The following is a 13,782-nucleotide window of genomic DNA, read 5'->3' on the forward strand; positions in this document are numbered from 1 at the left end:
ATGACTCCACCACCTTGCTATGTGACCTTGAGTAGACCCTTCTTTTGCAGGACCTAGATTTCTCTATATGTAAATGCAAAACAGGGATGGACTAGGAGACTCTCTAGGGGCCTTCCAGGCCTGATACTGAGTCAGCATTTCCAGGATGTGATAGGTCTGCAGAGAGCTCTCTGATGATGCTCTTGAACCGTCCTCCATCCCCAAGCCTCCAAAAAATCTTTATCAGTCTTTCCTGCTGCCACAAACAATGCACTTGTGTCCAAACACTGACCTCAGTTAAAAGACAGGGGGAACAATGCTTTATTGACTTGGCACCTATGAATGGATGGCTACAGGCCCCCACAGTTCTTTGCTGTTGCAAAGTGGAGGCTCTGTGGTGGGGGCAGCATACATCACAGATGCTGGTTCTAGCTGCAGGGAGGGGCCACTGTCCCCGCTTTGGCCCCTCCAGTCCCCTTATCCAGTCAAGCACCATCTGAGTCTGGGCCCTCATGGAACAAGCCAGGGCGACGACCCAGGTTCTTCTACAGTCCCAGGAAGGCTAAGGTAAGAGCTGCAGGTTTTTCCTGTCTTCCCTCTTCTTGGGGATCCCAAGATGGGTCGGGGAAGGGAGAGACCCCATTTTCTCCTGAATCACCTGGAGTGAGTTCCAGGAAGGTACGATTAGGGGTGCTGTACCTGGAGCCCTACCAAAGAGAGAGAAGTCATTCCCTTTCCCCACTTTTCTGTTTTGGCCGAGCAGAAAGTGGGAGCTCTGGTTGAATTGGGTCCACAACAGTTGAGGGGATAAAGCCAGGCTGTCCCATGCAGGACCACACCATTTGGGCAGGCTCTCCCCCAGGCAAGGGGAGGGAAGGGCTGAGTGAACTGCAGTTGTCACAGGAGGAAGGCCTCCTGGAGGCAGAGGGGCAGGCCATAGCAGGTTCCTAGAAGAGGTGGTCTGCAGGTCACGACAGCCGGCACAGAACACTGGCATCCTCGCTGTGGTCACAGTTGTGGGCATCCCAGCGGATATGAGAGCAGAGCAGAAGGGTGCTTTCGTCCCCACGGCACTTGACATTGTCCAGGAGGATAGGGCCTCGGCCTGGGCCAAAGTGGGCTTCTCCAGGGGCTGCCAGAGCTTGACCACAGCCCAGCTGGTGGCACAGGACACCGGCTGCCCTCAGGTCCCAAGCATCATCACAAACAGTGCCCCACCGCTGTCCTAGGAAGAGCTCCACACGCCCCTCGCATCGATGGGCTCCATTGGCCAGACGTAGGTGCCCTGTAAGGGGACAAGGCCGGGAGCTGGAAGGGGCTGGCCCATGCCACGCCACTCCCAAGCAAGGCCAGGGAAGGGGTAGAGGAGGCAAAGGGTGTTGGTATGAGACACAGCACTGCCCTGGGAGCCACTGGACAAGGGCAGACAAATGAGATTAAAATAGGATGGACATCAGTCAATACTCAGCCTCCAGATGGAAGAACATGTACTGGCCTTTGTGGGGTGCTCTGGGCATGTTGGGTTCCATGTCTGCTCTCTCCTTAGTCCACGGTTCATAATCCCAGTACCTCAACTACAGGGCTACTCTCTGGAGACTGTGATTGTGTCCCCTGAAGTCATCATTGTCTCCTGAAGTTACCATTGCCTACCTCACCCCCTGGACTCCCCAGGCTAAAGAGCAACTTCTTTCATTTCCCTCCTCAGGAAAGGATCCCTATCCCCTCATTTTAAGCTACAGATTCCTCTGACTTAAAATCCATCTCCCTCTTTCTGAACACTATACCTCTATAAATGAGACTTGAGACTAGCACAAAAGGGCAAAGGTTCCAGGACATGGTAAAATCTGCTGAGCTACCTAACCCCAGGCTGTGACCTCTCCTGATCCTGGTCCTTACTATCCTGATGCCTCTACTTCCCTCTTAGGGGGTTGTGGGCACCTACCGTCCCTGGGCCGAGGCGTGGGAACTCGGGTGGTCTCAGAACCATCCTGCTGGACTTGCAGTCCTAGCTCCTCTGGGCCTGGCTCGTCAAGGACAAAGAAAAAGAGGTGGCTGTCACATTGGTGAACATGTTCCTTGAGGACAGGTCACCTCCTAACCTCGCAAGGGAAGTCTGACCTAGTGACAACGAACTTCACTGGACCCTGAAGAAGGACCCCCCCCCCCGCGCCGTACCCCTTGGATCAGAAATGGTGATTGTACTTTTTTCACCCTGGCGCCCAAAGCAGAATCCTTTGCAGCCTACCCTTTGTGGCCAAGGCTACTAGGCCCGGGGTTACCAAACTAGGGCGAATATATCAATTCCCAAACCAAGCAATGAACAGCTTTTTAAAATGTGTAAGACTGCAAACACCCCTATCTTACTGATTTCTTCCAAAGGTCAGGCACTTGCTTCCAAAAGCTGATTAACTCTCCGTTTATTAGAGCTTTGGGGGAGTCCTTGACTCAGCAGAGCAATAACACCCCAGCCCCGCCCTTGACAGACTTTCTGAATTCATCCCGGGTCTCGGTCTCTCCCCACCCCCACCCCGCCCCTCACTGCGGCAGAACGCGCGCCCTCCCCAGGCCCGGCCCCACGCTCACCGCAGAGGCTCCCGTCCGGGCGGGCTCCGCCTCTCTGCGGATGGCGCGTCCTCCGGCTCCGCCCGCGGGGCACTGCCGCAGAGAGCCGGCACGCGCGGCCCCGCCCAGGGCTGAGCTGCCTCCGTGCGCGACCCCGCGGCGGGCTCACCTGAGCAGAGCGCTCCCGCATCCTCGTGGTGGCCGCAGTTGTGCTGACCCCAACCCAGGTGGAAGCAGTCGCTCAGGCGGACCTCCGTGCCGGCACAGCCCACGTTGTCCAGCAGAACGGGGCCGCGGCCGAAGCCGAAGTGACCGAGGCCGGTGGCGCCCAGGGCAGGCCCGCATCCTGCCTCACGGCAGGCCACGCGCGCATCCGCGAAATCCCAATCATCGTCGCACACGGTGCCCCAGCCCCCGGCGTACATAACCTCCACGCGGCCGCGGCACGGTCCCGGGCCGCCCACCAGCCGCAGCCGCCCGCCTGCAGGGCGCACAGGCCCGGGGCCAGAGGGACTGGGCTGGAGCCACCAGCTCCCAGGCAGGGCCCCAGCCTCATCTTTCCCCACCCGCCGCGGAATCCCCGCTCTGCCACTTACTTTTCTTCCCCGCGACCCAGGGGGCTGTGGTGAACAATGCTGTCTCCCTGGAAGGCAGGGCACCGACTCTTGTAGCTGCGGAGACAGGGCACCTAAGATAGAGCATTTGAAAGGGACAAAGAGGCCTTCTGGCCTACAGTAGGGCAGGGGAGCTCCTGCTGAAGTCCCCCAACTGTACCACATCTGCACCCCACACTCACCCTCAACTCTAGAGTCACCATCTAGATTGGTGTGGTGGGGTCCTCTGGAAACTGGATCGGAATGAACCAAATCCTATTTCCAGGCGTTATCCTCATTTCAATCCCAATGACAGTTTCAACCCTAATTTTAAATGTACTTCTATCCTTCATTCAACCTTTATCTCAAACCTCTCACAAGGCCTCTTTATTCCCACCCTCACCACCAACCCAAATTTTACTTAAGAGCTTTGAAGAAATCGCTTATTACTTCTTCCCACCTCACTGAACTTTTCAGAGGTCTGGATTTCATCCTTGCTCTCTATCTGTTCCTCTGTTCTCTCACCTGTCTCTACCATCTGGTCAAAAGCTCTGGCCTTCCAGTCAGGCCCCCTTCCTACGAATCTCAACAGCCTTCTCAATTCCCAGCCCTACTCACCTTCCCCCTACCATTATAGCCTGGAGGCTAGCAGGCTCAAACTAGGCTCCTTACCCTCTGGCTCTGTGTGCCAGGCCCAGTCCTCTCTTGTGGCCGAGGGTGGCAGTGCTGTGAGAGTCGGGGGCCCTAGAACTAGAGCAGGAAAGAAGGAAGCAGAGTCAGAGGCTGAGGTTCTAGTTCCTGGTCAGCCTTTGGCTGTCAGGAGGATAGAAGGATTTCTCTGAGGAAGACCACAGATTGTGCTTCTAGAGCTGGGGGCTTAGCCCCCACGGGGGTCCGAGGAGGTCTGCCCCACTTTGACAGTGGTCGTCATTCACTTGTGTTGTACAGGCGTACACATCACAGTTTACACAGGACTTTCACAGACATGCTTTCATTTCTTTCCGATGTTCTCAGAAACCCAATGTGTGTCCAAAATGGAGAGACAGAGAAGGTCTTGACCACAGGGGGAGGGCCATGCACAGTCCTGAGGGACTTGAAGAACAAGACTCGTTATCCCCATCCTACAGATAAAATAGGACTAGAAAGGGCAAAGGTCATGCTTGAGACCCATGCAGCAAAGTTAGCCGTGACTTTGCCAAGGCTCACTGTGTGACCATGGGTGTGGCTCTGCCTCACTGGGCCTCAGCTTTCCCATCTGTAAACTGGAAATTATGGCCCCCGGTTTGCTGTGAGGCATGGGCAAGCATTTATATCTTACAGAGTGGAATCCATTTGTGAAGTGCCATTATTGGCCCTATTATTTTTGTATTTGCTCAAAAAACTTCTTAAAATGGAGAGGGGGCCAGGTGGGGCATTATAAAGAGCATCAGGATTAAAGAGGGTTGTGCTAGGTAATTCTAGGGACATACTTGGGCTGCAATGTAGTATTTCTGGGGCAATTATAGAGTTCTATTATTTTGAAGTGTTCCATGAAAAGTACTTAGGATATGCTCGAAAATTCCTGGGGCATTCTTGGGGTACTGCTAGGTAGTTCTAGAGTATTGGTAGAACAATACTCCAGTATTACACAGCTGTGGAGCTCACCACAAAGAGTACTGGCGTTTCCTGGGGCACTTCTAGAGCAGCACTGAGATATTAACAGTAATTTCGGGGCCTTTCTGGATTACTCTGGGAAACATCAAGGTAGCCACCAACCCCCCCGCACCGCCCAAGCCCCACTTAGGCTCCTCCAGTATCTGGACACGGCCCGGTCCTGCCCCCCCACCCCCTCCCCAGACGGCGCTCCGCCCCCGCCCCCGGAGCCCGCACCTGCGCAGACCGCTCCAGCGTCCTCGTGGTGGCCGCAGTTGTGCACGCCCCAGCCCAGGCTCAGGCAGGCTGCCAGGCGGGGCTCGCCGCCTTCACAGTTCACGTTGTCCAGCAGGATGTGTCCCGTGCCGTAGCCGAAGAAGGCGTTAGTGGTGGCGGCCAGGGCCTCCCCGCAGCCCAGCTGGCGGCAGACCACGGTGGCGTCTGGCAGCCCCCAGTCATCGTCGCACACAGTGCCCCACAGGCCTCCGTGCAGGATCTCCACTCGGCCCTGACAGGGGCCTGCGCCCCCCACCAGGCGCACACTGCCCTCACCTGGTGACAGCGGGGGGCAGAAAAGGGGGCAAGGAGCAAATCCCACAAGACTCTGCCTCCCATCACCTCCTAACCTAGCCCAATGCACGTCTACAATGCCCTAGGCCCACCCCATACCCACAGCGCCTGGTGTCCGGGAAGCTGAAGCCCTGGAGGAGCTGCTCATTCACCCCCAAGGCACTGTCTCCTCACAGTCCAGATTGGGGGTGGTTTGTGGGATCAGAGGATAAACTGGCTTTGACTGTGTCACTCCCTGCCTAAAAGCAACCCTCCCTGCCTTTGTCCATGCTCTCCTGAGCGTCTAGGTTGTGCTGCTTCCTCGTTTAAGACTGCAGTGAAAGCCTTCTCACCTTCCTAGGTGTAGCACCAACTCCTCCAGGAAGCCCTGCCTGGTCTCTGATGGACTGGACGCTCTTCCTCCTCTGGACTTCCTTGCCTTTCATCTGTTGTGCCTCTTAGATTGCTTTTCATTTTCTTGTTCTACATCATTATCAGCACTTCTGTGCATATCTGACTCTCCCATTAGATCAAGCTCTGGCGCTCACCTCTCACTTTCTCCAGCCGTGTGCTGACTACCTTTAATCATTCTACAGGAATGAATCCTCTTTCCCTATCCAGAAGGTGAGCAGCCTGAGGGGGTACAGGAGGCAGGATGGGGAGGAGGAATGACCAAACTCAACCATCAGTGATCCTTCTCTTCTCACTTAGGGTTGGTATCAGAGACTGTTCTCTGGGCCCCTCTCCTAAGACCCAGGCGGCCCCCCACATTGCCTTTACTTACCTTTCCCATTCTGGGTAGTGGTAGGGGGTGCCCTACTGGTTAACACTTTCTTTGTTGGGGGTTGTGTGAGCAGGAACTCTGGAAAGGAAGGGAGGATGACAAATGGATCTTTCTGCTCTCCATCCTCACACCCACAGGTGGATAAGTAGCAGGGCGTGGATCCCCTAAGGTGCCTGCTCCTCAGGGCCTTTGGTCACACAAAGGATGAGAGCCAGGGAGATGAGAGGTGAAAGGGCCCCCCGGGTCCAGAAAGCAGTAGCTCTAGAGGAGTTCTTTTAGTTCTTAAAGCAGCATCACATCATCTGAGAACTTGTTAGAAAGGTAAATTCTCAGGCTCAGTAGAAACTGGGATGGGGCCACAATCTGAGCCTTCCAAGGGATTTTCTTGAAAATTAAAACCACTGCTCTCAAGGTCAAAGCCTCTCAGAGGTTTCTGCTGCAACTCGATGCCAAGTGGACCTGTGGCCAGTGTTGACCCCAATCATCTGATTTTAAAAATGGCAAGAGGCCTTTGCTGGAATAGCCAGAGTCCTATATGGAAGGAGTAATGTTGAGTTTTGACCAAAGTCACACGCTGAGCTAGAAGCACCTCCGGGATCCAGGGCTCTTGGCCAGCCTGGAGCTCTTCCCCAACACCATGCAATGCAGCCACTGGCTTGGTCTTCTACATGGAACAGTGTTACCGCTGGGAAGTCCCTTCATTTATCTAGCCTTCAGCCCTGCTACCTGACACAGTCTGCCCTCCTAGGTCACGGGACTCTGCTCACCATCACACAGGACAGCCACATCCTCGTAGTGAAAGCAGTTGTGGACTCCCCAGCCTCGGCTGCCGCACTCACTCAGAGCAGCTTCCTGACCGCGGCAGTCCACGTTGTCCAGCAGGATGGGGCCTCGGCCCTGCCCAAAGGCAAGGGGCCTCGGCACAGGGAGCGCCAGGCCGCAGCCCAACTGACGACATACCACATTGGCGTCCACCACGTCCCAGTCATCGTCACAAACGCTGCCCCAGGAGCCACCATGCAGGACCTCCAGACGCCCCCGGCAGCGGCTCGGACCCCCCACCAACCTCAGTTCTGTGGAGAGGGTTGAACTGGCACCTGGGGGATCCCTGGGTCCAACCTACAGGATGCCCATCTTGCCATGAAGTTATGGGAGCCTCAGGAACAGTCCCTTCTAGATCTCATTTCTCCCTTCCTATATAATGGGGAGACTGGTGCGATCCCTTTGGGGCATCTAAAACAATAGAGGTCTTCTGTCTGAGCATCTGAGTACCTGGGGTCAGAGTGGGGGGCGGGGTGTTGGGAGGAGCAGGGGCACCTACCTGGAAAAGGCAGTGGGGTGGGCTGTAGGGCACTGGCTGAAACAGAGTGAGGAGAGCATTGGCCCCCCCTCTTCCATCATGCCCCTCCTCTTCACTACTCCTACTTCCCCAAAGTCTCACCTCTTTCCCTGACTGTCCCAGGTGGCCTCCTTGCTTCACCCCTCTCCCATTGGTCATGGACCACCCAGAGAGAGCTGCCTAAGACAGATCTGTTTATCCTCACTCCACGGCTAATGTTCTCAAAGACTCCTCATTTCCTATAGGAGTCCCAGCCCCTGAGCTTTCTCTACAAAGCCTTCTGGTATCTTCTGACCAGCCTCACCTTACTTCTTAATATCCCATCAGTCTTGTCTCCAGGACTTGAACCATGCAGTCTCCTCTGGTCAATCATTACAGCCCTAGGGAGCCCTCAAGACCCAGCTCGGAACCCCCTCCTCCAGAAAGCCTTCCTGGAGCCCTCAGTAAAAGTGCTCTCTATTCCTTCTGAGTCACTGGGCACCACATGCACCCCCCTTTCTGGGCCTTCTGCCTGGTGATGTGTCCATGCCTGTCTCATCTTGGTGTCCCCCAGAGCCCTCTGCCCAGAGCCTGTTACTCAGCAGATGCTCAGTAGCTGTGTAAACTGGTTTTGGGGTTCATTATGACTTCCCCCCAAAGGTTTACCTAGATGAGTCCTTTTGCTTCAGTTCTCATGAATGTACATTCCAGGCACTGTGCTCACTGCTTTACGTGGCCTGGCCCACTTAATCATTAGGACAACTTATAAAGTAGGTAGGATTTTGCAGATGGGGAAACTTCAGGTTTAGAGAGGTTAGGCAACTTGCTCAAGGCCACACAGCAAAAGGTAGAACTGGGATTCCAACCGAAATCGCCACACTCGCCTTTACCTTACAATTCTGAGTACGTGGCCTGAGAGGCCGGGAGGAAACAGGGAAACTGGCCTACCAAGGGAAATTGGAAACGCCATAATAGTCCACTTGCTCACAAGCTATTCCTGTGTTTAGACACTTTCACATACATCACTTCAGAGAATCCTTATAAACAATGCTCTGAGACATGTACTGAGGTACCCATTTTACAGGAAGAAGAAACTGAGACTTGGTTTCTTCATTTTTCAAGTTAGGATAGTCCCTAAGTCATTTGATCCCATTTATTCTACCAGCTGCCTTGCCCACAGCCATTAGTAAGCCCACCCCCTTTCCCTCCTTTCCTAGTTCCAATGTCCCTTAACTGCCCATACTCTGTGCTCATTGATCCCTCACCTCCAGCACTGAGCCCTCCGCTTCTCCAAGTCAGACCCTTAGCTCTAATCAACGCTGGACAAATGTCGGAGATGGAAGGAATGTTGGAAACCGCCTCATTTACAGACCACCTCCCTCCATAATTTTACAGAAAACTGAGAGTCAGAAAGGGAAGTGGTTGGGGTTAGGGGGACAGCACTCACCCAGTGGCAAGAGGAGGAGGAAGGATAGGGCTGGGGGGATAGGTGCAGCTACTGCACTCCGGTCTCCAGGGCTCCACCCCCCGCTCTGATCTGGTTGGGGACCAATTCGAGTTTCTGCTTCCTTGTGTGTCCAGCCAGTCGATGGTTCCATCGTGGAGCTGGTGAAGAAGTCACAGCAGGAACATCTGGAATTAAAAATTCCAAGTCACTTCTTCCAGCTGGAAGGGCCCAGGGAGAGCTTCAGGGGGAAGTGATATTTCCACGGGGGTTTGGCATTCTGAGTGGAGGCAGCAGGAGCAACAGCTGGGAGATGAGAAGGAAGGGAGCACAGATGGAAGCTAAGGAGGAGTTAGGTCTGGCTGGAGCAGAGAGTGTGTGAAATGAATGGTGGGAGATGAAGTTGGAAGGTTGCCTGGGTCCAAACCCAGAATGGCCACGTAGCTGTGCCCAGGACTGAGTTTAGCCTCCAGGGCAGTGCCTCCCAAAGGGTGGTGTTGGTGCTTCTGGTGGCAACCCACATAAATTTAGGGGGAGATAAATGAATATTTATGGTTTTGTTTTCATTGCTTATTTTTTTTAACAATGCCTTCTATTTATGGCAAAGGATCCTGGTTTTCCATTTATTGGAACAATATAAAGTTTCTCTTTAAAGTTAATTTAAATCAGAAGAAATGAGTCAATTAAAAAAATCAAGGAAATATAGTTCCTGTGACTCACAAATATGCAAAAAATAAAATAAAATGGTGAAGGGTTAAGAGAATAAATGCCAATTGGGATGCTCTGTCTTATTGGGATGAGAAGCCCTTGAGGATTTTTTGTTGTTGTTAAATTTTGGATTGCGGTATACAAATAAAAAAGCACTTAAGTCATAAGTGTAGAACTCAGTGAACATTTACATCATGTAACCAGCATCCCAGAAAGACCCCCATGCCTGCTTTCTTCACATAAAAACAGGGGTAGGGTGCTGGCTTAGGGGATAGTTCTGTTTTCAATATATTGAGAGTACAGGTACATGGGTGCCCCTCCCAGCACACACACCCCTCCCCCATCTCTCCCTGGCTGTGCCTCGGCACTGGCATACAAAGAGTCTGGTTGGGGAGAGGATGAAAACCTATCTGGATGTGAGCACGGGGTTTTCAATACCCCATTCATGGGGCCTAGGACAGCCCCCAGTGGAATAATCAGCTTTTGTCCTCCCTTTGCCTGGCCTGGAGACAGCTGGGAGATGGGAGTTGAGAGCTGTGAGTAGGGGGAGCCACAGCCCAATCTTTGCTGAGGAGATCCATAGTGATTGGGGTCTGCCCCCCACTTCCTGGGCCTCAGGCCACACAACCTTCAGGCTGCTGGGACACTTGCCTGCAGGTCAGGTCAGCCCCCACCATGTGAATAAGGGGACACCCAGTTTCCAGGGACCCTGGCTGGGAATCCTCAAGTCACCCCACCGTATCCCCTGCCCCCCCCAGTCTAGGGGTGATGGAGAAGGGCCCTTGATCCTGATCTCCACTGACCCCAAGTCCCAGCTGCCCCAAGAGCTCCCAGTGGGCTCTTGGAGCCTGCCTACCTCCAGCTCCAAACTTGGCCCCAAGCCTGCTTCTGCCTCACTCCCTGGGAACCTTGGTCAAAGTGAAGGTTAACCATTCCCTGCCCTCTTTGAACTTGGCTCTCTAAAGCAGTGATCGCCAACCTCTCGGACCTCACGGATCACCAGTGGTCCACAGACCACCGGTTGGCGACTGCTGCTCTAAAGCACTCTCGCTCCCTCCCCACCCTTCCTGAGTACACCTTTTGCCCTGAACTGTCTCTTTAAGTGCAGGGCAGGCAGGCAGCATAACACAACTCCACCAGCTCCAGCAACTACTATCTACTCTGTGTGACCTCACGTTGCTAAGTAAGACTCACTGTCCTCATCTGTAAAATGGGGTTAGTAATACACTTACCTCTTACAGTTTTTGCTGGGTTAAATAAGTTTATAAAAGGATTAGCTCAGTGTCTGACCCACTGTAAGCATGGTAGCTATTATTACTATTACTGTCTTCCCATCTAGACTGTGAATCCTTGAAGGCAGGGACTGACTGGGTTTTATTCAATAGTAGGACCTGGCCCAGGATGGGCACACAGGAGATGTTTATTGAATGAAGTCTAGTGCCGCAGAATCATGGAATGAAGCAGTCAGAAGGGGTCTGGGAGATCATCAAGAACAACTCCACATCTGACCAGTGGAAAACTCATCACACACACACCCCTCACCACCACCACCACCAAAAGTGAAGAATTCATACCTGGGGGAATGCTCTGGGCTCTCTCTGTCCCTTCTTCTACAGTCAGTCCAAGGTCAAATCACTTTTTCTGCCCCCAGAAGTTTAGGAAGGGGTAGGATCCCCCAAATGCAAATCAACACAGATCTTTCTTCCTTTCTTTCCAAAGCTAGAAGGTGAGCAGAGGCAACGACTCTGTCCATGGAGCTGGCTGGTGGCCCCAGCCTGTCTCCACCCGGCCTTAGGGGCAGAGGGAGGCAAAGGGAGAGTGGAGGTGTCCTGCACAGTCTGGAGCAGCCCTAGAGAAGGGGCATCCAGGCAGAGGAGGAGCTATAAGGGGGGGTGGGGGACTGGCTTGGACACTCAGGGCCAGGCAGCCCCTCCTCCCCCTCCCCCCAACTCCAGGTCTCAGGTTTCAAAAATGCCTGGATTGGTCTCCACCCCTTTGCAGGGCAGCCAAGCATCCCTGATCTCCTGTGATGGCCCTGATTCAACCCCTTAGTCCTGTTGCCTGGGGAGTCCCTTTTACCAAGACCTGCCCCACAGCCCACCTGGGGGCTTGGAAACACGGCCACAGGAGCCAGAGTGTGCGTGGCGAGTTTCCCACGTAGGTAGGGTCTCTGATTTTGCTACTGATTTTATCTTCCTGTGGTTCCTCTTGAGTTCTGGTACCTTTTGGGCCTTTGTAGTTATAGGTGACAGGAGGTGTGGCACGTGGCTTATTCTATAGTTTATACCTTCAGTAAAGTGCTGCACCTTCTCCCTGGAACCACAGAGCTGGAGGCCCTGCAGGCTGGTTCCCAAACCTGACTATGCATCCCATCATGCCCAAGGGCACTTTTTTTCTCATGTGATTTTAATTTATTTTTAAAAATCCTCACCCAAGGATATTTTCCATTGATTTTTAGAGAGAGTGGAAGATAGGAAAAGACAGAGAGAAATATTTTTTTAATAAAGAACATTTTATTTATTTATTTATTTATTTATTATTATTTATTTATTTATTTATTGTTAATCCTCACTGGAGGCTATTTTTCCATTGACTTTTTAGGGAGAATGGAAGAGAGAGGGAAAGACAGAAACATCAATGTGAGAGAAATATCCCAACATCGATTGATTGCCTCCTGCACATGCCTTGACCAGGGCCTGGGGGCGGGGAGGAGCCTGCAACTGAGGTACAGGTCCTTGACCAGAATCAAACCTGGGACACTTAGGTCCACAGGCCATGGCTCTCTCCACTGAGCCAAACCAGCTAGGGCCCAAGGGCACTTTTAAAAATATATAGGGTGTTCCAAAAATGTATATACAGACTTTGAATAATTATAAAGGCAGTGTTTATGAAAATACATTTCATTTTCAATATTGAGCTATCAGCTGTTAAAGTGTTTATATATTTTTGGGGGACACCCTGTATATAGATTATTGCCCCCACTACTTCTGCCCCAGAAATTCCGGTCAGGCAGTTCAGGGATGGGTTCCCCCTAAAAGTGTATTTCTTAAAAGCCCCCGAGGCTCAGACATGTTTGGGGACCGGGGTTCAGCCGAAGCTGTTTATGTTGCAGGTGGGAAGACCAAGGCCAAGAGTGAAAAATGGAGACGCAGCCCGTGCACCTAGAAGGACTTAGTTTCCTGACTCTCAGATCTCACCTTGCTTTCCACTTTTCAGAAAAAGAAAACTCTCTGATGGGAGGTCTGCCATCACCCTGCTCTCATTCCTCCTTCCCTCCTGCCTTTTCCTTCCTCCCTGGCCTGAGGAACCACTCCCCCTCAGTCCAGACCTCATCGCCTTCTGCCTTCACAGGGACCTCCCTCTCTCCATCTGGGTGTCTTTTCTCTTCCCTAGTCATCTGCTCTTTCCCAACTGGATTCTTCACTTTGAGTTTCTAAGCACACTCTGCTCTCTATCATTAAAAGCAAACAACAGCCTGGCTGGTGTGGCTCAGCAGCTGAGCATCAATCTATGAACCAGGAGGTCACAGTTCGATTCCCAGTCAGGGCACAGGGCAGGTTGCGGGCTCAATCCCCAGTGTGGGGTGTGCAGGAGGCAGTCGATCAATGATTCTCCCTCATCATTGATGTTTCTATCTCTCCCTCCCTCTCCCTTCCTCTCTGAAATTTAAAAAAAACACACAACACAAACAACAAAAAATCCTTTCAACCTGTGTTGGTTGGGTCCTCAGGGTAGAAATAGCCAGGTGCTGGAATCCCTGCCATGCTCTGTCACTGACTGGGAAATGCCCGGGAAGAGTGTGGTCTTGGCTCAAATGAGGCAGTACACCCGGAAGGTGCTAGACTGGAGGCTGTCAGCTGACTGAATTCCTCACATCTCATCAGCAAGTCTTCTCTCCAGGGCAGGTCTGAGCAGCACTTCTGCAAGGCTGCCCCTGGACTCCACACCCCCTCCCTCCTCCAGCTAGTGCCCACCCCTCTCCTTCCCATCACGGCCACACTTCTCTAAAGAGCTGTCTGCACACACATCTCCATTTCCTTACCTCTCACTGAGCACTCACTGCTCAGCGTGCTCCAGTCTGCCTTCTGGCCTCACCTCTCCACTGAGGCAACTCTTCCTGAGGTCACTGTACCAAGGTCTGTTCGTGCCATGAGACTCAAGGGTCTATTTTCATCCCTTGTTTTAGTTAGAATATGAACTCTGATAGGATAAC

General features: G+C 52.9%; 1 protein-coding gene across 1 annotated transcript; it reads right to left on the bottom strand.

Moving 5' to 3' along the window:
- Positions 1-947: 947 nt before the first annotated feature.
- Positions 948-9,015, bottom strand: SSC4D (scavenger receptor cysteine rich family member with 4 domains). The gene is made up of 10 exons (XM_008141725.3): positions 8,865-9,015; positions 7,421-7,456; positions 6,867-7,172; positions 6,100-6,177; positions 5,004-5,318; positions 3,807-3,884; positions 3,138-3,212; positions 2,711-3,022; positions 1,922-1,999; positions 948-1,264 (listed from the first exon to the last, which is right to left on the bottom strand). Exons 1-10 carry the CDS (start codon positions 9,013-9,015, stop codon positions 948-950), a joined length of 1,746 nt encoding a protein of 581 aa, XP_008139947.2.
- Between the last annotated feature and the right edge of the window lie 4,767 nt (positions 9,016-13,782).

This window comes from Eptesicus fuscus, chromosome 4, assembly GCF_027574615.1.
Source record: "Eptesicus fuscus isolate TK198812 chromosome 4, DD_ASM_mEF_20220401, whole genome shotgun sequence".
NCBI classification, from domain to species: Eukaryota; Metazoa; Chordata; class Mammalia; order Chiroptera; family Vespertilionidae; genus Eptesicus; species Eptesicus fuscus.

Excerpts from the sequence above, each read along its gene's own strand:
- SSC4D (XM_008141725.3), bottom strand. The coding sequence starts at position 9,015 with ATGGAACCATCGACTGGCTGGACACACAAGGAAGCAGAAACTCGAATT. Across the intron at positions 3,023-3,137 it reads CTGGGTCGCGGGGAAGAAAA|GCGGGCGGCTGCGGCTGGTG; the intron begins GTAAGTGGCAGA and ends TGCGCCCTGCAG. Across the intron at positions 2,000-2,710 it reads TGCGGGAGCGCTCTGCTCAG|GCCCAGAGGAGCTAGGACTG; the intron begins GTGAGCCCGCCG and ends TTGACGAGCCAG.